This window comes from Amphiprion ocellaris, chromosome 15 (assembly GCF_022539595.1).
Source record: "Amphiprion ocellaris isolate individual 3 ecotype Okinawa chromosome 15, ASM2253959v1, whole genome shotgun sequence".
In the NCBI taxonomy this organism is placed as follows: domain Eukaryota; kingdom Metazoa; phylum Chordata; class Actinopteri; family Pomacentridae; genus Amphiprion; species Amphiprion ocellaris.
In genome coordinates, this window is record NC_072780.1 from 25,496,247 (window position 1) to 25,521,571 (window position 25,325).

The 25,325-nt window shown below is 40.4% G+C and overlaps 3 protein-coding genes across 14 annotated transcripts in view; 2 read left to right on the plus strand and 1 right to left on the minus strand.

Moving 5' to 3' along the window:
- Positions 1-2,837: 2,837 nt before the first annotated feature.
- On the minus strand, positions 2,838-9,704 carry chtopa (chromatin target of PRMT1a). 2 transcript variants are annotated; one of them, XM_023288901.3, is made up of 6 exons: positions 9,564-9,704; positions 6,821-6,910; positions 5,580-5,730; positions 3,861-4,035; positions 3,583-3,735; positions 2,838-3,398 (listed from the first exon to the last, which is right to left on the minus strand). In XM_023288901.3, the coding sequence occupies exons 2-6, from the start codon at positions 6,883-6,885 to the stop codon at positions 3,196-3,198; spliced, it is 747 nt and encodes a 248-aa protein (XP_023144669.1). In that variant the 5' UTR covers positions 6,886-6,910; positions 9,564-9,704; the 3' UTR covers positions 2,838-3,195. The 2 variants fall into 2 exon arrangements, with proteins under 2 accessions (XP_023144669.1, XP_054873891.1); XM_055017916.1 differs by having other exon boundaries at positions 6,050-6,910; positions 9,564-9,623.
- A 171-nt stretch (positions 9,705-9,875) lies between these two features.
- Positions 9,876-18,053, plus strand: snapin (SNAP associated protein). Its single transcript, XM_023288902.3, has 4 exons — positions 9,876-10,018; positions 10,208-10,254; positions 10,407-10,525; positions 17,103-18,053. Exons 1-4 carry the CDS (start codon positions 9,903-9,905, stop codon positions 17,208-17,210), a joined length of 390 nt encoding a protein of 129 aa, XP_023144670.1. The 5' UTR covers positions 9,876-9,902; the 3' UTR covers positions 17,211-18,053.
- Positions 18,054-18,205: 152 nt separating this feature from the next.
- smad10a (SMAD family member 10a) overlaps positions 18,206-25,325 on the plus strand; it is a 28,992-nt gene continuing 21,872 nt past the window's right edge. For 2 of the 11 annotated variants that reach the window (XM_035956621.2, XM_055017911.1), the window contains exons 1-3: positions 19,078-19,417; positions 21,453-21,528; positions 23,457-23,700. In XM_035956621.2, the coding sequence (XP_035812514.1) occupies positions 19,414-19,417; positions 21,453-21,528; positions 23,457-23,700 (324 nt within the window). In that variant the 5' untranslated portion in view covers positions 19,078-19,413. The other 9 variants (XM_035956623.2, XM_055017915.1, XM_055017912.1 and 6 more) reach the window with 9 other exon arrangements.

Sequence of the window (25,325 nt, forward strand, 5' to 3'; positions counted from 1 at the left end):
CTTTCAAATCCGAAATGTTATCACTTCATAGTTTTATCCTGTTACATATATCTGTGAAATTTTACAAATAGAATGTTCAATTTATGACAAAGTATCAGAATAAACACCTTCTTAAGTCAGACTATAAAGTATGCTGCACTAAGTGTTAATGCATCCATGCTTTTTAAAAAAAAACAAAACACTACAATTCAAAGAATATATTGTTCATTTACAACAAACTTATCAAAGCCATTGGCTTTGGGAATGAACGGAAAACTCCATTTTGTCCTTTCTAGTTGACTTGGCATTATGGTTGTGGATATTCTTTTAAACACACTACCAGTCAAAAGTTAGGACACACCTTCTCATTCAATGTTTTTTCTTTATTTTGACTATGTTCAGCATTGTAGATACATACCGAAGACATCAAAACAATGAAGCCAGATATATGGAATTATGTAGCAAACAAACAATTGTGAAATAATTCCAAATATGTTTTATATTTTAGGTTCCTCAAAGTAGTCACTGTTTGCTTCAATGACACCTTTTGCTAACCTTTTTCTGGTCGCCAGCTTGTGAACAGTCTGTCTATGGTGTGAATGTGTGTGGGTCTATCAAAAGAACTTAGAGTAAGAAAAATGATGCCAGATGAAGTATTTCATTTATTGTTTCAGTGTGGTTATCCAAAGCATGAGTTATTCATTTTACAGAAATGAGTTGCATGTTTTTAAACACTCAGCTTACCTGTGTTCAACAATTTTCTTTATTTTTTGCTAATAAATGTGAATCATTTTAGGATAGATAGATAGATAGATAGATAGATAGATAGATAGATAGATAGATAGATAGATAGACAGACAGACAGACAGACAGACAGACAGACAGACAGACAGACAGACAGACAGACAGACAGACAGACAGATAGATAGATAGATACTTTATTAATCCTGAGGGAAATTCAAGTGTTCAGCAGCTTACATACAACATAAAATAACAAAAAGGCACGTTAGTAACATTCATATTAAAGGTTAGTATATACTCTGAAAATCTTGCTGTACAATACCATACTATAAAAAAACACTTGTGATTTCAAAATCTATAGAATACTAAATGAAATTAAAATATTCAATATGCGGTAGTTACACATTTCAAGGCATGGTGAATTTGAGTGATTTAAAGTGACTTTGACAGGTAGTAGGAAAACAGTTATATCGAATTACCAAAGGTGCATGGGCATTCTATAATAATAATGACATTGGTCCTAATGTGATTATGACTGTGACCCCCCTGACCACTCAGTGATGAGTTGTACAGTCTGATGGCCAGGGGGATAAAAGAGTTTGAGTCTGTTGGTGGAGCAGGTCAGAGACAGCAGCCTGGAGCTGAACACACTCTTCTGACTGTTCCCAGTCCTGTGCGAAGGATGCTGTTTTCCAGGATGGAGAGAACCTTCTCCAGGGTCCTTCTCTCTGCTAATGAAACCAGAGAGTCCAGCTCTGTGCCCCCACTGAGCCAGCTCTCCTCACCAGTCTGTCCAGCCATGCAGCATCCCTCTTTTTAATGCTCCCTCCCCAACAAACTATCACATAAAAGAGAACACTGGTCATGACAGACTGGTAAAACATCCGCAGCAGTTTCTTGCAGATGTTAAAGGACCCCAGTCTCCTCAGGAAGTACAGGCAGCTCTGTCCTTTCCTTTAAACGCCGTCTCTGTTGTCTGACCAGTCCAGTTTGTTGACCAACTGCAGACCCAGGTACTAGTATGTCGTGACCACCTCCACGTCCGTGATGGAAATGGGTTGGAGAAGGGGTCTATTCCTCCTGAAATCTACCACCATCTCCTTGGTCTTGGAGGTGTTCAGCTGCAAGTGGTTTGAGCTGCACTATCCCAAGAAGTCCTCCACTACGCCCCTGTACTCCCCCTCCTGTCCACCCTCCACACATCCAACAATCACAGTATTGTCCGAGTAGTTCTGCACGTGGCAGAGCTCAGACACTGCCAGATACAGCTTCATTGTGATTTCTGTTCTGTTAAGGGTAAAGTGAACCATATTGGCTTAACGGAGGAAATCTTAGAATGCTGAATAGCCTTGTTGGCGCTAAAATTGAAAAAGGTTCTAAATAAATACATCTAGGAATTAAATATACAAACTCAGGGCGCAGCTGATAGGGCAAGGCATAAAAAAGCACTACATTTCAACAGTCATACCAGCTGTGCAATATAACCAAATTGCAAAATAATTCCCGATTGAATCATTTTTCAGTAACTGCATTATTTTAAAGTTGACAAGTACTTACTCTTGCAAACAAGAACTAAAGTTTAGAAAAACTACAAGTGAACTATAGTAAATACACCTATATTTGCTGACACATGAGTTAGAAAACCTGTGATCAGAGACAAAACTGAGTACAGTATGTCTGATGTACAATTAGCCCAACTGCATTAACACGGTTATAAAAAGGGCTGTGAACACCATGGCTCGGTGATTAGCACTGTTGCCTTGCAGCAACCCAGCCTGGATGGACGGATGGATGGATGGATGTGCTTTGGGGAATACAAATGCTCTAGTCTTCAGAGTACTACATCTTTTAAGTACATAACAAAAAAAAAAAAACTCAGAAAAATGGATACTTGGCTTAAAATCTCTGCTTACATTCGTCTAACATGTAATGTAGAAAAGCTTGTTTTCTTTCTTTTTTTTTTTTAAGATAAGTCAATAAAACAATGGCCAAGGGTTGAGCACATAAATTCTACAATTAAATCAACAGTCTGTTTTTCAAAAAAGGTGTAATTGAAAATTTGCATAACTGAGTGTTAGCATAACATCAACTGCATCACTGACTAGTTTCACAATACAGATGTTTAATCAATTTATTTAAAATAAGAAGTGTTTTTTCTGGTCTTAAACAACAATAACAAAAAAATCATCAAAAAGCAGGGAAAGTTATAGACAGCAGAGTTTGCTAATGCTTAAAAGGGTCCTTTCACACAGGTATTCCAGAATTAAAAGGGGTTCTGCAGATTGATGCATTAGTGGTTGTAGCACATTTTGGTGACACTTTGATTTGCTGCTCTTTCAAACTTAGTAGTCCTGAAGTGCCACCACATCTCTAAATTGGTAACAATCATTTCTCAGTACATCAAAACTACGCTGTATGTGTGAATTCAGCTATACAGTTCTGCAGTGACTCTACATGTTGCTCAGCTCCAATCTTTCACTCCATACTGTCTGGGTCTGCCTGGGCCATGTAGGCATCCAGTTCGGCATCCAAGTGACCCTTGGTCTTTGACATGTAGGCGTCCAATTGGTTGTCCAGTTGTTCACGTGTAACAGTTGGCCGGCCTACACCTCGGCCCCGCCCACGTCCACGTCCACCTCGACCAGCGAAACCACCACGCCCGCGTAGTCCACCACGGCCTGTCAATCAAAACATAAAGCAATGGTGACTACCTGGCAGAGAACAAGAGCCAGCCACTCAACTCAGTGGCTTAGAGTTCTGTCTATATATTCTAATTCAGTTCAAATGAAGTACAATGATTTTCTCCTGTTTTCATAACAGAGAAACCAGGGCATAATGGAGGAAGTAAAAAAACTATCAGACCTTGACCTCTGGCAACTCCTCCTCGAGCTACTCCTCGGGACATAGCTCCTCCCCTTCCAGCAGGTCCTCCACGATGGCGGCCTCCTCTACGCATTGGCACACGGCCAGCAGAGCCACGGCCTCGCATTGGGCCACCTGTAGACACCCGCTTCCCTGCATAATGCAATGTCATATTATCACTCAAAGCAAGACAAAAATATCTCCAAATTAAGAATACAGTTGGAATCAGAACCATACATAAAGGTGAGATACAGTACAACTAGTTTGTGGCTACACACCTCTCAGAGACAAAGCTCCCCTCATTACTCCTCCTCTGGCTCGTCCTCGGAGGCCTCCCCTGGTCATTCCCCTCATTCCTCCTCTGCCTCCAGCAGGTCCTCCACGCATCAGAGGCCCAATAGGCCGGCCCAGCCTGGCTTGGATGTTACTCTTCCCCAGGCGCTGCTTCAAACTCTGACACAAGTTAACCACAAATGCAACTATGAAAAAAAGAAATCTGCCAAACAATTGGGCACTTCTGAAAAAAGTAGCAGTCACAGGAACTTTATGATGACCCAAGGTTTTGCTCAGACAAACCAGAATTTGCATGAAAACAAAAAATGCAGCCCTTGTATTCATTTGAATTATGTCAGCCCAGCAAAACCATCAAAAGATGCTACTGCAGAGGCATTGAGCTTGTTAGACCTTTTTCCACTGGCAACTGCTGACTACAGATGATTTTTGAGAGCCAGTAATAACACATAAACATGTGGCATACAGACACACACACACTATTATGACCACCTGACAAAATTGTGTTGGTCCTCCTTTTGCTGCCAAAGGCATGGACTCCACTAGGCTTCTGAAGGTGTGCTGTGGTTGTCCAGCACATACCACAGATGCTAAATTGGATTGAGATCTGGGGAATTTGGAGGCCAAGTCAACACCTCAAATTTGTTGTTGTGCTCCTCAAACCACTCCTGAACCATTTTTGACTTGTGGCACAGTGCATTACCCTGCAGAAAGATGCTCCGACCTAGCTGTCTAGCCATCATGAAGAGACAACCAGTGCTATTCACTTCACCTGTCAATGGTCATGTTATGCCTGACGAGTGTGTGTGTGTGTGTGTGTATATATACACAAACACACACATACACATATATATACATGTACAAATCTATATAGCTATACACATGTACATATCTATATATCTAGTGGCTCAGGTGCTAGAGTGGGTCGTCCAATGATCGAAGGGTCGGCGGTTCGATTCCCGCTCTGTCCTAGTCATGTGCTGTTGTGTCCTTGGGTAAGACACTTTACCCACCTTGCCTCCAGTGCTGCTACTCACACTGGAGTATGAATGTGTGTGAATGTTGGTGGTGGTGGTCGGAGGAGCCGTAGGCGCAGATTGGCAGCCACACTTCCGTCAGTCTGCCCCAGGGCAGCTGTGGCTACAAATGTAGTTTACCACCACCGAGTGAGAATGTGTGAGTGAATAACTAATGGATTCATTGTGAAGTGCTTTGAGTGCCTTGAAAAGCGCTATATAAATCTAATCCATGATATATACATACTATACATATAAATATATATATATATATAAATATAAATATATATATAAATATAAATATATATATATATATATAAAAAAATATATAAATATATATATATATATATATATATATATATATATATATATATATATTTATATTTATATATATATATATATATATATATATATATATATATATATATATATATATATATATATATATATATATATATATATATATATACACACATAAAATGCATGCATACATACAAACCTGGTTGGATTTTCATACAATATAAATCCATCCCTATTCTAATCATTATTGTCAAGTCTTGACAAATGTCAGTGTTACAGACACCCCTCTTTCATTAGCGCTACACAAATGCAGTAGTGGTGCATGTCAGTCTACAGTTTGCATGGTTCACAGGTCCACTGACACTTAGTCTGTTTGATCTTTTCCCTCACCTGCTTGTGATTCAAAGCAGCTTGCACTGAGGGCCGGTTCTCCATCTGCTGGGCCAGTCGGCGATTGCGGGCACTGGCTAAATGCTGCTGTTGCATGGTGGCTCGAATGCTTACCGCAGTTGGCTGCTTGTTCTTCAGCATGTTAGTGAAGCTTCAGAGGTGGGAGGGAAAAAGAGGGAGGAAGTAAAAGAAGGGGACAGGGGATATACAGAGGAGGAGGAGGAAGCAGGGTTCCACATCAAGTCATTTCTCATATTATGGATGCTGCCACATAAACTGCGGTGGCTCATAAGATTCATGTTCCACCTCTTGGCACTTATTTTCTCTCTCAATTATTTGACAATCCAAAATTACTTGTACTTGAATTGAGCATGTGCATAAGAAGAAAGGCAAACTAAGACAAAGATAGAAAACAGAGAGCAAAAACAGACTTAGGACAGAAGGCAGAAGAGCCACAATTTGCCACTTACAGGCCTCTTGTTGATTGGCTGGGATGTCTTCATCATGTTGCAGCAACAGAGGCCCTGGACATGAGGTGTGCTTGGCCACCCAGCCACTTACAGTATGGACCGTGACTTGCATCTAAACCACCAAATGACTGGTGAAGGAGCAGGGAAGGAGGAAAGGGTAGGGGGGGTGGTTGCTTTTCGTCACGTCCAAGCTAGGACTGAGTACTCTGTCTTTTATAGATTTGAGCACAGAGAAAGAATATGATAGAACATGAAGATAAAGGAGCGTGTGCTTCACTTCCATTGGTTTGAGAGAGAAAATTCTGAGAGGCAGAAAAGTGCTCCATCTCCCTGGTTTATCTCAAGCCTTTCTGTTCCCCTTAATGGTGTATACTTGATGTATACATTGCTGCGTAAATAGGGAACATGCGTGCCAAAGCATTTGTAGGACAGTGGTCTGGTTCAGCATACGCTTATCAGGGCCTTACCAAGCATGACCACTACCCTCTCCCCTTCTCTACATGTGTGCACTGCTCACACAAGATATTCGGTCCAGACATGGCCCCTCTGCCCCATATTGCAATTACATTTAACTTTTCTGACATCTCAACAAATGTTGATGAGGCCAACAAAGTTGAGTGAGCAGTGCACACACAGGGAACAGTCAGGACAGCATCCATGTTGGGTCTGGTCCCCAACAGTAGCCTTCCGTAGAGAGTACTAGAACCTTCACAAGCCAAGGCTGGCCTTGCATCGGGTGACAAATTGCTGACAGGGTGCGTAGCGCCTCACCGCTCATTTAGGGACACTTTGGTGGTGCTTTTCAGGACAACTTTTTGCGAGGAGGCTGCACTCATTTTGGCAGACTTTGATTGTAGGTTCCTGGAAACAGGGACAGGACAGAAATAAACCAAGGTAATCAGGTAGGCAGAACAGTGCAAAATCTAGAGTGCAATAACATATGGTTGTCTGTAGGGATCAACCAATTTTCAGTCTGGACCAATTATTGAGGCCGATATGTGACATTTGTACAATGATTTGTATTGTTATCTTCAATGACAGATTACCACAAATTAAGGAAAATGCATTACTTTGGCTCTGATGAAGCCAGCTCTCTGCAGTCTCTCTGTGATCTTATTTACTGCTATGTGTCACGAGTAACGATCAATCACTGACAGCCAATGTTTACAGACCGAGACTGATTAGCACATTTGTTGAGTGGAAAAGTTCCGGTGAACTAACTCTAACCCTGAACTGAGCCCCAATTATTAACTTCTAGGTGTCAACAAGTGGTCCAGCAGGAACTTCTTTTGCTGGACAGCATAATTGGAAGCATAACCACTGGCCCAAATTGGGAAACTAGCATCTCTCACAGTGGCTAAGGTTGAGCTAACAGCTAATGGATAAGTTAGAAGGCTGCCACAGAAAAACTGTGTCTGGAAAACAATAATAGATGATACTTTAAGATCTTGGCTTAAATGGGGGGAGCTGCAGTTGACAAACTTTTAATGATCTGTCTATCTCACAGTAAACTGGAAAGCGATGTAGTATCACGCAGTGCTCAAACGTCTTTAGTCATATTTCTGTTGTACATATTTAGTTGCAGTAATAATTACTAATGAAGAAATCTAGTAATAAATGACAAAAACCATGACATTCATAAGTAGTAAATAGTCTGTACATTAATAAGGATTACTATTACTTAATTTTTACATAGATAAGTAGGAAATTTTAACTTTCCAAATGTCTTTGAACTTGCTTGTGATTTTTAGTTGTACTACAAAAAAATGACAAAAGCTAAGCTTAAAATTACATTTCATTAAAATCACCTATTCTACATGTCTAAATTAAAAATTTGGCTTAAAAAAATACTGCTTTGCTTTTGCTGTTCTCCAAATGATTTATGGCATTATAATTTTAGTTTCCTGCACAGATGACATTTTAGAGTTCTCACTGCTTGGAAACACTTTCACAGTCACATCTGGTTGGAAATTTGCATCAGCCTGCTAGAACAGGCACCCCGAAATACTAACGCTCCTAAATGACAGACAAAACACAGTATTACAGCAGAGTAAAGCCCCTACTTTAGTGTCTTATATATCAGCCACCGGTTCACACACTCCTGTCAGTTGTTGATTCACTCAATCATTTTCTCTGATAGGTAGTATTTTTCCAGACTCCCCTGTTGAGCTTGGTATCTTTGATGACCATTATTTTTAGGATATTCAATGATGTTCTCTCTATTTTTCTGCAGTAAAGGTATTATTTCTGTTGAGACAGAAAAACATGTTACAGTAGCCTTGAGGAACAAGTGTAGAAAACTAAACTTTTAGAGTTGACTTAAAGACTCACTATAAACGAACTGAAAGCTGAGCACCTCAGCTCTACTCTCCCCTCTCCATACGTTTGTGTGCCAACATTACATGTTATTAACTTTGTGTCTTCTATCCTGCACTGTATGTTTAGTCTTCTCTGCAGGTATCTCTTGGTGCTGAGCTACATGTGCATGAGCTGTAGTTACTGACCTCACTAACTTCCCCAGTGTTTATTGTTCTCTTGAGCATTGTTTTTTGCAAAAAAGTAAATGAAACAAAATTATAATATAGATAAAACAACAGTTCCTAAATGTATAATATAAATAATGCAAAACATATGTTTGTCTTCTTGATGTGAGGGTGTGTATCCACTGCATACTAGTCAGCATATACCCTCTAGGGGACTCACAGACCACACCAGTCGCCAAGTTGATTGACTCGCTGAGTCTAATTCACCAAACTAAACTTCTAAATTTCTTAAACTCCCTCAACCATTTTTTGTGGGGGATTTCTAACAGCATCTTGGATCTAGGTACATTATGTTGTTTGTATTTATGTAGGGCCATAACTTTAGTTCCAAATCAGTCAGGGTAATCTCCATTATTAATAATACTGTCGGGAATTGGCGTTAGTATTTAACCTAATTAGAATACTCTCCATAATTTGTGTTTTAGATCAGCTTTATAGGATTTCAATCTTGCACATTCAAATAACTGTGAATTCACGTCATATATAACACAGTAGGCGCTTATCCTCAATATTTAAACTTCTAAGGTTAATTCGTAACGCCAATGTTATTTTTCAACTGAAAAGCACAGTGGCAAAACGGCTGTTGCTTTAAATGTGCTGTCTAAATAAATATGACTTGACTGTATAAAACGCCCAACCAATACCAAACACGTAATTTGAAACTGACGGTGACGCCTGTGCAGGAAGGGTGAAATGTTGGACACCTGTCTGGCCAGATATCACAGACAGACAGACACACGCAGTGCAAGTCAAGTCAATTTGACTTGACTTTATTTCTCATGTAACAAGAGTTCTAATTCTAAATCAACGAGTTGATGTCGCTTGTAGTTTTCATTTTCATCGCCTTAGCAGTCTGGATGTATACTTAAACGGGAGTTACATTCACGACTCAGTTTATCCAACTGATCATTTAATCTATTTAGTTCAAGTACAGTTCGAATGTCTACTAATATTCAGTAGTTCTTACTTACGGTGGATGTTGCGTCGGTCGTGAAAGCCTTAAAGCCACCTCGGGTTAGCTTTAGCAGCTTGCTAGTTCCAGCACGGTATGTCCGTGTGGATGCCTTTCTATTATTGTGTTCAAATAGACCCTATCATGTGCTAGTTTCCTTTATGCTGTAAAAAAATCTCTCAGACAAACTCTAGCTAAATTCGAGTCTAGTTTGCCAAATGATTCTGAAACGGAAGAGACAAGGTCCCCTGCTATTCTGACTAAAATGGAGCTGCTGCTGTGGAAGAAAATGGAGAGGTTATGACTCCAGCGTCATTGCACGTCACATCCTGTCTCCCTGTGTTGACGCTTTTCTAAAATGGCTGCTGCGGCTGTAGTCGAACCCCCTTCAGGTAAAGATGCTGTTGCGGAAGGGCTGCTGGATCTCCTGAAACCAGCAATTCAGCAGCTCGACTTGCATGTACATTCAGTCAGGTAAGTTAGTTTTCTTGAATTTACTTTATTTAACGTATAATCCGTGCCTGCCCCTTTTTTCTGGGAATCTCTTCACTGTCTCGTGACTTATTCAGTGAGACTTGCTGCTATTAATGAACCGCACATAAACTCGTATACTGTATCCCCTGTCCTTGCTCTGGATTAATCTGATTCTTGTGTTCTTTGCAGAGAAAGCCAGGTTGAATTAAGAGAACATATAGACAATTTGGCTACGGGTAAATATCTGTATAATGTTTGTTAAATCCCTGACACGCGTTCAGTCTTTATCAGAGTGTCACGCATAACATCAGTTTTTAAACGTGCATGTGATAAGCTTAATAACATGTGCTTGCTAATCGTTGGTTTGTTTGGTGTGCGTTCCTTCCAGAATTATGCAGGATAAATGAACATCAGAAGGTGGCTCTAGATCTGGACCCTTACGTAAAGAAGCTGCTGAACGCAAGGCGGAGAGTAGTGCTAGTAAACAACATATTGCAGAATGCTCAGGTCAGTGGCCAGACTTGTTTTCTAATTTTGTAAAGCCGCACTAATCAGTATCTTTAACAATAACAGTGGAATGTCAAAGGAGTTGCTCAATGCGACAAATCCATTTAGATGTATTACCAACTGTGCAATGCCCTTCAGCTCTTCTAATCTTTTTAGCAATTCAGCTTGTTTAAATATTTTTAAGTGTCCAAACATCAGAGGTGGGTAGTAACGAGTTACATTTACTCCGTTACATTTACTTGAGTAACTTTCTGAAAAAAATGGACTTCTGAAAGTAGTTTTACTCTGCCATACTTTTTACTTTTACTTGAGTAGATTTGTGACGAAGAAACGCTACCCTTATTCCGCTACACTGGGCTACACTCGACTCGTAACTTTTTTATTTACCACATTAGAGCTGCTTTATTTTGCCAGAGAGATGCCCCCAGTGGATCTACCACATGACTGTGTTTCACCAATCAGATGAAGTAACAACAATCACGTGACTCCGTTTCACCAGACGTCACCCTACAGTCACATGACCACATGCGAACTGTGGCGGCATAGCAGCACAAACTTCAGACGTAGCAGACAGGAAATGAAAAAAACGGGGGCATTTTCGAGAAGTTTGATCTTGCTTCGGAGTGCGATAACATTAGCATAGTATTAGCATGGATATCTTCGGCTTTTGTCTTCTGTTTACTAACACGGGCGAAGTGAAGCGTGATGGGTCTGCGTGATACAGTGGTCCATACAGTTACTCAGTACTTGAGTCGTCTTTTCACCAAATACTTTTTTACTCTTACTTGAGTAATTTTTTGGATGACTACTTTTTACTTCTACTTGAGTGATATTATTTTGAAGTAACGTCACTCTTACTTGAGTACAATTTTTGGCTACTCTACCCACCTCTGTTAAACATTGCTATCATCACCCTGGTTCCCAGAAGTAAACCCACTGTACGCTATATAGCAAGAAGATGCAATTACAGAGTAGCAGGTCATATATATCACCTAAAATTCTCATATTGGAAGGAGGAGGGAGGTATGGGTGCACCAAACTTGAAAGACTATTTCTATTCAGCCCAAATTAAGCCACTAGTAAACCTGTATGATAAAGACTACCAAGCCAGGTGTAAGGATATTGAGCTCTCATTGATTAAACACCCCCCAATTTATACAATACTAGGCAATAGTGACATTGGAAAACCCATAAACAAAGTCCAAAATCCATGGGTAAAATCTCAACTTAAAATCTGGATCTCAGCCAAAGAAGAATATGATTTACATGACAAATTAAAAATAATAAGGTGGTGCGCATACAAACCTGATTTCAAACCTAACCAAATGGACACAAGATTTTAAAATTGGATAAGCAAAGGGATAACATTTTACTCAATTACAGATAAGGGACAAATAGAAGATTTTCAAACCGTGAAAAGACAATATACCCTAGAGAAAGACGACTTTTACAGATACCTACAGATACAGCATTACTATGACCAAGTTATAAAAAGTCTTCCACCCAACTTTGAAGATCCGCTATTGAAATAATTTCTGGGGGCCTACTCTTCAAGTCAAGAATTAAATAGAGGTATCATATCTAGACTGTATAAGGGCTTTATGTCTAAAAAGACTCGCACCACGGAATATGTTAAAAATAACTGGGAGCAAGAGGGTAACTTTGAAATTTCAAAGAAGGAATGATATAGGTATTCCAACTTTCAATGGAAGTGTACCAACTCGCATACATGGAGAGAATTTGGAATGAAGTGCTTGATTAGATTCTTCATCACCCCAAAGCAGAAAGCATACTTTTCGGGAGGGGACCCTAAATGTTGGAGTCTGTGTGAGAGTCAGAGTGCAAACCAGTGGCATGTTTTTGGGAATGTCCAGCTATAAAAAAATTCTGGACAGAGATACACAAAACAATAGAAGAAATATTCAACACTGAAATACCATTTCAATTTAAAACTTTCATCTTAGGAAAGGCTGATCTTCAATCAGGAAACTCCAATAAATTTTTTTTTGTTGTTGTAATATCTGCTGGTAAAAAGTGTAAAAAAAAAGTGTATGCACCTGATTCCCCCACAAAAAAGGGATGGATAGAAGTTGTTAATGAAATTAACATAATGAAAGAATTACTTTCTCAGTCCATTTACAAATGAACAAATTTATGATCAAAATGGGTTTCATACGTGCAGCTGTCATAATCACACTCTACATAGCTGACAAATTTGTGCATCCTGTGTGGACAAAACTGGATGGATGGAATACTGCCTGGCCTTTAAAATAAAAAGGGACACTTTTGGTTCTCGATTATTTATTAATTTATTATTTTTTTCTTTCTCTTAATGGATAAAGCAATGCAAGCACCCTGTTTCTAAGCACTTTTGGCACGCACTCTGAACTACGGGAGCCCAGCGGGAAGGCGTTGGTGGCGGATGTTGATGAGAAAATTGATTTTCATTAAAACAAATCGACATTAAGTACAAAGTCAAACTAATCGATAAAATCGATTTATCGCCCAGCCCTAGTATATGTATACACAGAGGGTAGGATAGAAGCAAAAGATGTAAAGAGCCACCACAAGCTGAGTTTAGGTTGCACTGAAGCACAACAGTCAACATGTGTCTATCTGTGTCTGCATCACCATCTCTACATGAAAGAGAATTAGCAGGGAAACTGAAAAATCTGATTGCAAGGCTGTACAAAAGATAAAAAAGGATACAGGTAGATTGATGACCAACTAACAATCCATTGAAACACAGTTAAAATAACCTGGAGGTATAGCATGAGTCTTAGAATAGAATAGAATGCTTTAAATTGTCACTATTCACACACAATGTACAACGAAATTAAAGACAGCTCTTGTGGTGCAAAGTACAAATAAGACCAAATAGATAAAAGTATAAATATATATACAAAAGGACTCAGTAAGACAGCGAGAAGAATAATTAACTGAAAACAGCTATTATGTGTTCAGTTCCTGAAGGGGGAGGGGGGGTCCTCGTAATTCCTCCTAATTTGTCCTGAAGTCCAGCACCAATTCCTTTGTTTTTGAGGAGTTGAGTGCCAGGTTATTGAGGGAGCACCAGTTGGTGAGGCTCAGGACCTCCTCTCTGTAGGCCATCTCATCATTGTTGTGAATCAGCCTCACCACAGTAGTGTCATCTGCAAATTTGACAAAGCTGTTGCTGCTGTGGATTGGTGCACAGTCATGGGTGTACAGGGTGTACAGCGTGGGACTGAGCACACAGACCTGAGGTGCCCCAGTGCTCATTGTCAGAACTGCTGACCTCCACTGTGCTCACAGTGAGGGCAAGGTTGTCAGCAGGTAGCAACATAGGGGCATCCTCCTCCTTACTTACTTCAAACCTAGCAAATAATTGGTTTAGCTCCTTCACTAGGTTTGTGCTGGTGGTGGGAACATTTGAGCTGTTTATGTTAACAAGGTCACGGATGCCCTGCCAAACACGTCAGAGGTTCCCCTCCATGAAGTGCCCCTTGATCCTCCTTGCATATGCTACCTTTGCCCACTTAATGCCCTTTTTCAAGCTGATTCTGACTGAGCTGTATAGTTCCATATTTCCAGACCTGAAAGCAGAGTCCCGATCCCTCAGCAGCTGTTTCACTCAACTGTTCATCCACAATTTTTTATATTGATAATGTTTGACCTTTTTCTCCACTGTGACATTATCCAAGCACGTCTTAATATAAAACAGAACAGTGGATGTATAATCTATTAAATCCTCTTGTGCGAAGATGTCCCAGTTTGCTGTGTGGAAGCAGTCCTGGAGCTGTGGGATGGCATTTTCAGACCAAAACCATGTGAGTCTCATCTCAGGCAGTGTTCTTTGTATGAGAGGTCTGTACTAGGATGAGAAACAGGGACAGATGATCTGATTATCGGAGGTGGGGGGAAAGGAGATTTTATATGCTTCCTTGATGTTGCTGTAACCCTTATCCAGCACATTATGACTTCTTGTTGCACATGTAACATGCTGGTAAAACTTAAGGAGCACAGTTCTTAAGTCAGCATGATTAAAGTCTCCGGCCACAATCAAAGTGCCATCCGGGTGGGCAGACTGTTGTTTGCTAACAGCTGCTAGCAAGGTCTTTAATGCTACATTAGCATAATCACTTGGTGGTGTATACACAGCTGTTACCATGACAACCGTGTGCTCTCGGGGTCAAATAAAATGCACGACATCCGAGTGTTATAAACTCCACATCAGGGGGAACAGTCTTTTCCAGTCACTGTGGCGTTGGCACACTACCTATTGCTAGAGTAGATGACCAGTCCCCCTCCTCTGCTTTTCCCCAGAGTCACTCGTCCGGTCGGCTCGGTGTGTGTAGCCTGCTAGCATGATAGCTTCATCTTCTGCCCCGAGTGAAGCCATGTCTCTGTCACGGTTTTCTGTGCCTCGATGGTGGCCGATAGCTCATCAAACTTGTTGTTAAGTGACCTGGCATTCGTGAGGAAGATGGTGGGTGGCGCTGGTCTGTGCAGGTTCTTCTGTAGCCGGGCATGGACATCGGCTCAGCAGCCACGCTTCCTGTGCTTTGCCCCAGGTATAGTGAACCAATGGTTGCTTGCTGGTCATCTACAGTGGAATGTTGTGGTTAAAACTCCGGTTGGAGCCCGACTCACTATAACGCATTCCAATCCGGAGTAATCCCTCTCTACTGAGAGGAATTGCTCATGGCTAAAAAAAAAACAGCAAAAACACGTAAAAACCACTGGGAGAGTTGTCTGACTACTGCACTACTGAGCGCCGTCATACGCCCTCACAGCTAATCAGAGACCACTAATCAGAGTTGTAGTGGTCCTTCTCCAAAAGTGACACCGCAGGCTATTTACAAAATTTAGCTCTGTAAAACATTGGGCATGTACTTTAGACTTGGCACAGGGGTTATCAATAGAAATCAGAGTTGCTCTGACAGATCAGACAGTATCTAGCATAACATCAATTATGGATGGTGTCCTTGAATAACTCTTTGGCACAAAACTGCAAGATGAAAAAGATTATGAAAAGAAGCCTGATGAATATTGGGATCACATTCTTTGTTCAGGTCTGACAAAGATCGATTTGTGTAGTTCAGATGGAGTTCATCTTGTTGTGTGGGAAGAACCTGACTGGGACTGCAGTAAAAGCATTATACCAGCAATGAATGCAGAATGCTAGCAGTGAAGCACACAGGAGTGAATGTAATGATATGAAACTGTATGGGTACTAAAGTTGTCAGGGAGCAGATAGTTATCGACACCATGAATGCCTGTCGATATACTGAAATATTGGCTAAAAAGATCAAAAACTCAGAATCAGGATTTATTGCCAAGTACTTTTTCCCATATGAGAAATTTTTACTTGACTTTTAGTGCATACCAATTAAACAGTAACATGACTTAGAAGATGGCTCCCAGTCTTCAAAAGCTTGGCAGAAGAGAAATATTCCAGCAATATAACAATCCAAAGAAATATGCCAAAATCACAGAGGAGTTTCTGAAGAAGAAAAAAGTGAAAACTATGACCTGGCCAAGTATGTCACCTGATTTTAATTGAATAGAAATACCAGAACCCCATTGGGTTGCTTAAAGAGAAAGGTAGACCATCACAGCAGAGTGGGAAAAATTGCTCTTTGAAGAATGACAGAACATCTTTTTAGAAATTTGTGAAATGCTGGTATCTTTGTATGCTGAGGAGAATTGAGTCTGTCATCAAAAATATAGGTGGACACATGAATTACTGAAAAAGCAAAAGATTTAAATCTCCGGAATGAATAGTGTACTGACTTTTGTTGCATTAAATTCCTCCTGTGTGACCTGTAATTTCAATATAGTAAACCTAAACTGTTACTTTTTTATTTTTAGAAGAACAGATACCCTATTTTTAAACTTCGTAATAATGCAATTATTGAGAGGTGATACAGTTTAGAATCATTTGACACGTGATATTGCACAGTAGTGTAGTTTCTTCTGTTGTGTATTATAGTGAAGCATTTAGCAGGTTGTTGGTCAAATATTTTCCTCAGACGAATAGAGCAGAGCTAAAAGAAGGGTGAATTTTGGACTTAAAGGTAGACTCAAGCACCACTCTGGATGTCTTCTTTGTCTGTCATGCTGCCCACTTGTGCCTAAAAATTCAGTTGATACAGTTTTACATATTCTATCCAGCTAACAGCTAACGCTGCCATTACTGTTATATCAATGCTATCACTAGTATTAAAGTCACCTATACTATCAGTAGTACTTTAACCTCTACTTCAGTAAAATTAGTTGGTTAGCATTAGTTACTACTACATTACTACAACTACTACTGTTGGAATTTCTGATTATTACCAATTTTACTGCTTTTAATGTTATTACTACCACTAACGTTACCACCACTACAAAAACATAAGTAATACTATTACAATTATTTTGCTACTGTATTGCCATTATAAAAACTATCACCCCTAATACTACTGTATTGCTAAACTGCTGCTATAACTACTGGTATTACAGTCAGAGTTACCAATGGGTCGAGTTGCCACAAAATGCAAACTGTAAAACAATATATAAGCAAAAGCATAACATAAAAATTTGCTGTCCCCAGGAACGTCTGAGGCGACTCAATCACAATGTGGCCAAAGAAACAGCACGAAGAAAGACCATGCTGGAGGCGTCAGGGGTGTTCACCTCTCGCTCCCCGAGCAAACCTTGAGCCTCCACCTCCTGCTCAGCACAGCGAATACTGTGAGCCTCTCTGACCTGGAGGGACATGTGACTACAGGAAACTGCAACACCAGGAGGACCAGTCTTTGATATTCACTTATGTGTTTGTGTAATAACTTGCTCTGCTTTTGTCGTAATACAAATCTCGGCTGCTGTGTGCTTACAATTAGGCAGATTATACATATGATCCCAAAAACACGATTAGCTGTTGTGTTTTTTTAGTTTCTGTCTTCAGATGAAGAAGCTAAGTGTTCTTTGGCTGGGGAACATTTATGTAGTAAAGTCACAAGCACTGATTCTACAGATAAGATAAATACTTCTGTTTATAAAGAAGTTGTCAGAAAATTTTATAGAAAAGACTGACCTTAACTCTAACCCTGTGCCATGCAGGATAGATTATTAACACAACCTGAGCATCCCGATGCATTGTCTTAAAAATGTCTTGAAGCGTTCTGCTCTCTGGCCTGAGAGAGCAAATGTAAACTGTAAATTCTTTACGAAGTAACCTTTGAAAATTCAAGACATTAGCTTGTTCTTATTTTCCCTGCAAAAAGAAGTACAGACATGTTCAACTCTACTTGTACATGCTTGTTATTTTCTGTTTTTGAATGATATTCACTGCTTTATTTATTTATCTTTACCCAGTGTATCAGTTTTTTTCATTGCTCATATCAACATGCTGATGAGAGTAATGCAAAGGCAGAGGTTTTTGCTGTCCACATTTTTTGGTTGCCAGAAGATGAATGCTGGTGATTTCCGTGTTTTTTGTTCATCATAAGAAACATTGTACAGAGAGGAAATAAGATCACAAAATACAAAGTGATTGTCCTAATGGTGCTGCGGATGTGCTCAGCAATTACCATATATCCATGGATATCTAGTCAGAATAGCTTTATTTTAAGTGTTCCCCCTTCTAGCAGATGTTGACCTCCAGGAAGGACTTAAAATGACTGTTTTATTTAAACTAGAATTTTTTTTTTTTTTAAAGAAGGTAATTTAATTTTGGAAAATATGTTATCTTTACAAGTTGAATTTAATGCTCGCATGGAGGCAAACTCCACATTTCTCAAAGGTTCATCTCAGTTGCTCCACTTTAGTAATTCTTTGAAATTATGGAAGTGAACCAATGGAACATACTCTGTTGTGCTGTGATTATAACCGGATTGCAGAATAATCTCCAGTTTGCACTGAATACATTGTTATTGGGAATCAACAGATCAATAAAATAGAGGTAACGTATTATTGTGCAAGGTAACTTATCTGAACAGTTTTGGCATTCTGGAAATAGTAATTGCTTTTCTCTTATAATGGAAATTGTGAGTCTTTCTAAATCTTACTTTAAGGGAGTACATATTGGCATTATACCCATCTACCGCACTTTTTGTGGACTTATGGCAGGGACCCTGCATGCATTCATTTGATAAAAGTAGGTGCGGCCCTGGTTGATTTCTAAAACACATTGATTTTTATTAACAGTATACCAACATTGTAGTATTTCTGCTAAAGTGGAGCTCCCATATTCTCCCAGATATAATTCGCATCGGGATTACAATACCGTTCTTATAAATGATAAACATCCAGTTTAGTTGAGGACGACGGTCACAACCAAGCAACGGGTTAACTGAAAGGCGAGAATCACACCCGCGCGCGCGCGCGTGTGTGTTTGGGGGCGGGAGCTAATCTCAGCGGCGCCACTTTAAAAAAACAGTCTCGCGGACCTGTCAATCTAGACGAACCAGACGGACCCTGGTTAGAGGTCCTGTTCAGCGCCTGTGAGAACCGCCGCGTGATTGGCCGAGAGTGGTGGTACCTGTGAGACCTGAGCGCCTATTGGATGCAGTATGTCGAGACACTGACGCGCACGACGTCTCCCCCCTATTGTTATTGTGGTGTGCGCGAAATGCACGAGGAGACAGTGGGACTGATAGATGGATAAAACAACCGAGACACCGAGCTAGCGCAATACAGAATTCGAGAAATATGCATTAGCTCCTTCCAAATCAGGAAATCACATTCCCTCTGAGAACACAGAGACACAGAGAGCAACACAGGTCTAATACAAAGGGCTATAAACACAAATAACAGCTCTGGCCAGCACACACAACACGTAGAGATATCTCACTGCAGCACTGAGGCAGTTGTCGGATAGCTTAGCGGTCTTTCTATCCAAGTTCTTCTCTCCGTTCCGGCAGATGTGTAAGTAGAAAGATTTTTTTTTTTTTTAAATATCCAAATTCGTGTTCCTTCTTGGCCTGAATTCCAACCAGACCAAAACCGCGGAGAATATGGGGGGGAGCGGGGGGTAGTCAGTCAGGTTAGCTTCCTAAATTGTTGCTCACTGTAGCCTGTTTTTATCCACAACTGCAATTCCACTGTCTCGGGATTTCAGTGCTTCTACCCGTACCGACCGATGTTGTATTACTTACTGTTTTACGATCGTTATAGCTACTTTATATGTCTTATTTCTCTTTAGTGGTTAAACTTGAGGTAGAAATGAATGTTGTGTTTCGTATGTATTTGTGTATTGTATCAGCTGCTTCTTGGACATGTTGAGACAGCGTACTTGGTGACGCATGTTAAACGATATTTGATGTCATTGAGGTAAATGTCTGGCCTGGGAGCTGGTCATGTTTTAAACAGGCAAATGGGTGACAGTCAGTCTGGCTTGACTTAGCTGACACATTGATGGAAGTTGTCATTAAGTGTGTTGCCCTCTAGATATCAGTAGGTATCAGACTTTTTAGAGGCTGGGGCCTACATAATGAACATCATATTTTAGAGGAGACATGAAAAGAAGGTGTAGGTGTTTGTAAATGTGTTTGAGGTTAGGGTGGGATGTATACAATATATAGGTGACTGTCAACATGCTTTTCGTTATTATGTTATAGTAAAAAGCCATCTTGTAGGGCATCTTATGTGTGGGTTCTGCATGATTCAGAATTAGCTCTTGCTGATCTCACTGTATATCAAATTTGGCTGTTTATCCAGATTTCAGAAACTTCTAAAATAAAGCTCAAAACTTTAAATATGGAAGTAGGGACATCCGTGTATGTTAGGTATGAAAGGGTAATAGTGCATTCAATTGCATATTGTACCTCACAGTCATGAAGTATGTGACTTGATTTATTTTATGCAACATTGCACCTGTCTATTTTGTTGTTGTTCTTTGTTCTTGTTGCCAAGTGTTGCTCAAAGGGAATCAAAAGAAACTTTGAATTTGTTTGGTGTGTCATTTTGTACGTCTTCATCTTACTGATTGAAGTGCCCTTTAGATGGTATGGTATTAAGTGGTGCTATATAATTGAATTGAATTAAATCTCTTTTGCTACTTTTCAGTTTGTAATATTGTACTAGTGACTGTATTCCTTTCGTTAGTCTGAGACACTAAAAAGCTATTTTCTGGCAATTCAACACTTAAACTGCCAGTTTTTTCATCATCATTTATTTCATAATTTGACTAATCAGTTAATTCTAGTTACTTTTCATTTTAAGATTTTGAATACAAAAGAGATGATTAGCTGATTCAATCTGTTGTTTTACTGTTTATTTATGTATTTATATGTATAGCTTACACCTTCCATCTGTATAATTAAAAGCAACTTCACCTCTAGCAGCTACAACATTTAAGGAAAAGTCTGGCACATTTCCAACATCCACAGATTTAGATCTCAGTGCAGTTAGCCATATTGGCAAGTATTTTCTGTGGTTACTTACTAGACCAGCTTCTTCTGGAAAACTTTGATTCCTGTCTGCTTATCGTAATAGTGTTATTTGTGCAAGTACTTGTTTCACCAAATCTTTACAATGGAGGTGGTGAGCAGAGGTCAAAGAGTCACAGTAGTCTTACTTATGTGGAATACAGTTGACTAAAGTAAACCCAAAGTTTCTTTTAATATACTGCTGAAATGTATATACATCAAATAGTACTAATGACGTAAAAACTTTAAAGTTGCCATTCAGCAGAAGGTGTGCTTTAGCTACATGTAGCTGACCACACTAATTTCCATTCATCCATTCCTTTGTAGGGTCTTGTGTGGGGGAAGGGGGAATTGTCCGTATTTGCAATACTCAACGTAAAAGACTTTTACATCCAGTGGAGTATTAATGCAGTGTTACAACTTTGGCTGTTTGGATCTAAATACATTGACTACCTCTGCTAATGTTTTTAAACTGCTGGATTGCACACTTTACTGGCATCCACTAATTCCTGGTCTTCTCGCTGTACCTACAGGGAACGATTCAGAGCTTGGCCATCATGATGTCAGTAAACTTTCTGGTCACTCATTGGCTGATCAACTTAATACTAGGTAAGCAAGAGAGGGAGCTTGTATGACAGCAATACATTTTTTGGACTCTCATTGATTGTAATACTTTCAAAGACTAATAGTAAGATGACAGATATGTCCTTTACAGCAAGACAGAGAGCACTGATCTGAATCAATGTATAATAGTTAAGTTGTCCTGGCTCCTCATTCCTGCTCCAGTGTTGAAAAGTGTTGGCAGTTTCCGGCTGTGGTTTGAAAGTGTGAAAGGTTTCTGTAACAACTACTAGTATATTGTAACTACAGAATTATCATATAACTGATATCGGTGTGGTCTTGTTGGCCCCTGTGTCAGTCAAAGACTGACTGTTTAACAAAACCCTTTTTAGACATTCCCAAAACTATATAGAACGTGACCTCTCTAATTAATAAAGTAACTACCAAAACCACATTTGTATTCAAATCTGCATGCCTTGTATACTACTTGGACTGCATGAAGTTCAGATACTGCTGTGTTGAAAGTGATCTGTAAATATTACTACGTCATATTACCAGTCAGATTGTTGTTGTGACTTTTTAGGAAAAGAAACCAGGGTTTCTTCAGATGTGAAGTCAACATGTTCAGATTCCCTCAGATTAATGTTACTTTTTTGGTATACGTTTTGCAAAACCTACATTTTTAGAACAAGGTCCTTTGCTGTCTTTGAGGGAATCAACTCTTCAGCACTTAAAATGAGCACATAAATATGCAAATTGAAGAACAATGATAAGTCAGATAAATTAAAATGCCATTTTAGTTTGAGAAAAGACCTAAAATGGCATTGTATTTGTTTATTAAATTTTTACCCTATTTGACAGTACACGGTAGAATATGGGCAGAAGCATAGGGAGAGAAAGCGGGAAGGAAATGCAGAAAAGGTCCAGTCAGCCAGGATTCAGACTGGGGACTGTGTTGTTAAGGTCACTGTAACCCATCCGGCATGCGTCATCAGATCACCCAAACTTTTCTTATATATGCCTCAGACTAACAGTGCATGAATCTTTTCATTCTGTGGTAGACAGATTTATAGATTTAATAGATAGGTAGATTTTTTCCATCTATAATTCTGGAATGCAGTATCACTGGTCCAACATGTAGAGAGCTGACAGGCCTTAGAACAACAGTTTATGTCTTCTTATTTGTACAAAAGGGAATTTTTCAAGGGCAACTTAAAATCATAGCAAAAGTTATTCTGAACTTATTGTCCCCCTTAATTAATTAATTAATTTATTGATAATGTCTACCTGCACTCAGACTAGGCACATTTCATTCTTCCTCCACCACCATACACCAGTCAGCCACAAATTAAAGCCACCTGCTTAACAATGTGTAGGTTCCCCTCATGCTGCCAAAACAGCTCACTCCCATTAGGGAACTTTTAAGGTGTGTCCTGTGGTGTCTGGCACAAGACGCCTGCAGCTTCTTCTTTGCGTCCACCAGGTTGTGGGATGTGAACTCCATGGATCAGACTTGTTCTGGTGCATCCCGTGGATGCTTGATCAGACTAAGATGTGGGGAGTTTGGAGGCCTGGTCAGTGACTTTTTTGAGCAGTTTTTGTGGCAGAGGGCATTGTCCTGCTGGACGAAACTGCTGGTTTTGGGATAGTACTGTTGTCATGGACAGTGTGCTGGGTTTGCAACAATGTTTAAGTAGATGGTATGGGTCAAAGTATTGTCAACATGTATGCTAAGACCAAAGACCCAGCAGAATATTTCCTTGTAATGGGATGATCAGTGCCATTTACTTCATCTGCCAGCAACTTCAATGTTGTGGCTGATCAGTGTATTTCCTATTTACATAGAAATCCAATTGTCTGTTGCTTACAATCTGTCCCTTATTCCAGAATATTTATCAAAGTTGTATGATTTGGCCAGAGTGGATAATCCATGTTCAGTAGGTAGGTTAAATCTTTTTTCTTGTGTTCTGTGACAGCAGCATCATGTCAGTGAACCCACCAAGCAGCAACGATGCTTGCCTAAGCATTGTCCACAGCCTCATGTGCCACCGGCAAGGTGGAGAGAACGAGGGATTTGCCAAGCGTGCCATTGAGAGTCTAGTGAAGAAGCTGAAAGAGAAGAAGGACGAGCTGGACTCACTTATCACTGCCATCACCACCAATGGTGTTCATCCCAGCAAGTGTGTCACCATTCAGAGGACGCTGGATGGACGGTTGCAGGTCAGTTCACCCTGCAGATGTGGCGCCACTTTCAATATTCAAACTAATACACATTTTATTTTAACGCTACTTACACTACTTTGTAAGTTTTTTTGCATGGGGGAGGGGGGGGTGATATGTGGAAAAGAAGCAGTGGGAGTGACAGAGATGAGAAACCTGGCATATGCTCACATTTTAAATATGCTTACTAACAAGAAATAAACAATCTTTCTCCAGAATTGCAGACTACAAGTTCAACAAGAAAAGCACAGTACTCCACCAACGCAGTTCAGTCGTTGTATCATTTCTGACGGCTGAAATCTTGAAAAAATTTGTGGCAGAATTCACGGCACCATGGAATGTGGCCATTTAATAAAAATGTATCCACAAACAAAATGACCATTTACTCAGCACAGTCGTGTGTTATGCATAAGGATAAGGATAAAGTTTATTGATCCCACAGTGGGGAAAGTTCACCGTTACAGCAGCTCCAAAGAAAAAGTATAAAAGTATAAAGGCAGTACAAGAATAAATAAGAAAAAAAACACAGTTTGGCCAGAGCCCTCCTCTCTCCCACCACCTCAATGGAGTCCAGGGGCAGCCACAGACTGAGCTGCTCTTTTTATCAGTCTGTTGAGTCTGTTTTTATCACGCTCAGAGCATCCCCCTCCCCAGCACACCACTGCATAGAAGACCACTGATGCCACCACAGTGTCGTAAGAGGTCCTCAGCAGAGGCCTGCTCACACCAAATGATGCGAGTCTCCTCAGCAGGTATAAGCGACACTGACCCTTCTTATACAGAGAGTCTGTTATCTGTCCAGTCCAGTTTGTTATTTAGGTGAACACCCAGGTACTTGTAGGTCCTCACTCTCTCAATGTCAAGTCCCTGGATGTTCAGCTTTGGAGTGTATGAGGGTTTCCTGTGGAAATCGATCACCATCTCCTTTGTCTTGCTGGCATTCATTTGGAGGTGGTTCTGCTCACACCAGTAGACAAAGTCCATGATGACCTTCCTTTACTCACAGTCGTTCCCCTCTGACACACATCCTATGATGGCAGTGTCATCAGAGAACTTCTGGAGATGATAACTTTCTGTGGAGTAGCGGAAGTCTGATGTGTAGAGGGTGAAGAGGAAAGGTGAGAGTACTGTACCCTGAGGGGCTCCTGTGCTGCAGACCACCACATCAGACACACAGTCCTGTAGCCTCACATACTCTGTCTGTGAGGTAGTCCATGATCCATGTGGCCAGCTGGTCACTGACCCCCACTCTCTCCAGCTTCACCCTAAGCAGTGAGGGTTGGATTGTATTGAAGACACTGGAGAAGTCGAAGAACGTGATCCTCACGGTGTTTCTAGTGTCCTCCAGGTGAGACAGGGATCTCTGCAGCAGGTAGAAGACGGCGTCATCCGTCCCAATGCCAGGCTGGTACGCAAACTGCAGGGGATTCATGTTTGGGCTCACCAGGGGGCGAAGACGGTTCAGGACGATCCTCTCCAGTGCCTTCATCAGGTGAGAAGTTAAGGCCACGGGTCTGAAGTGGTTGGGCTCCTTAGGGCACGAGGTCTTTGGGACCGGGACCACACAAGAAGTCTTCCACATGGCAGGAACTCTTTCCAGTCTCAGGCTTAGGTTGAAGATGTAG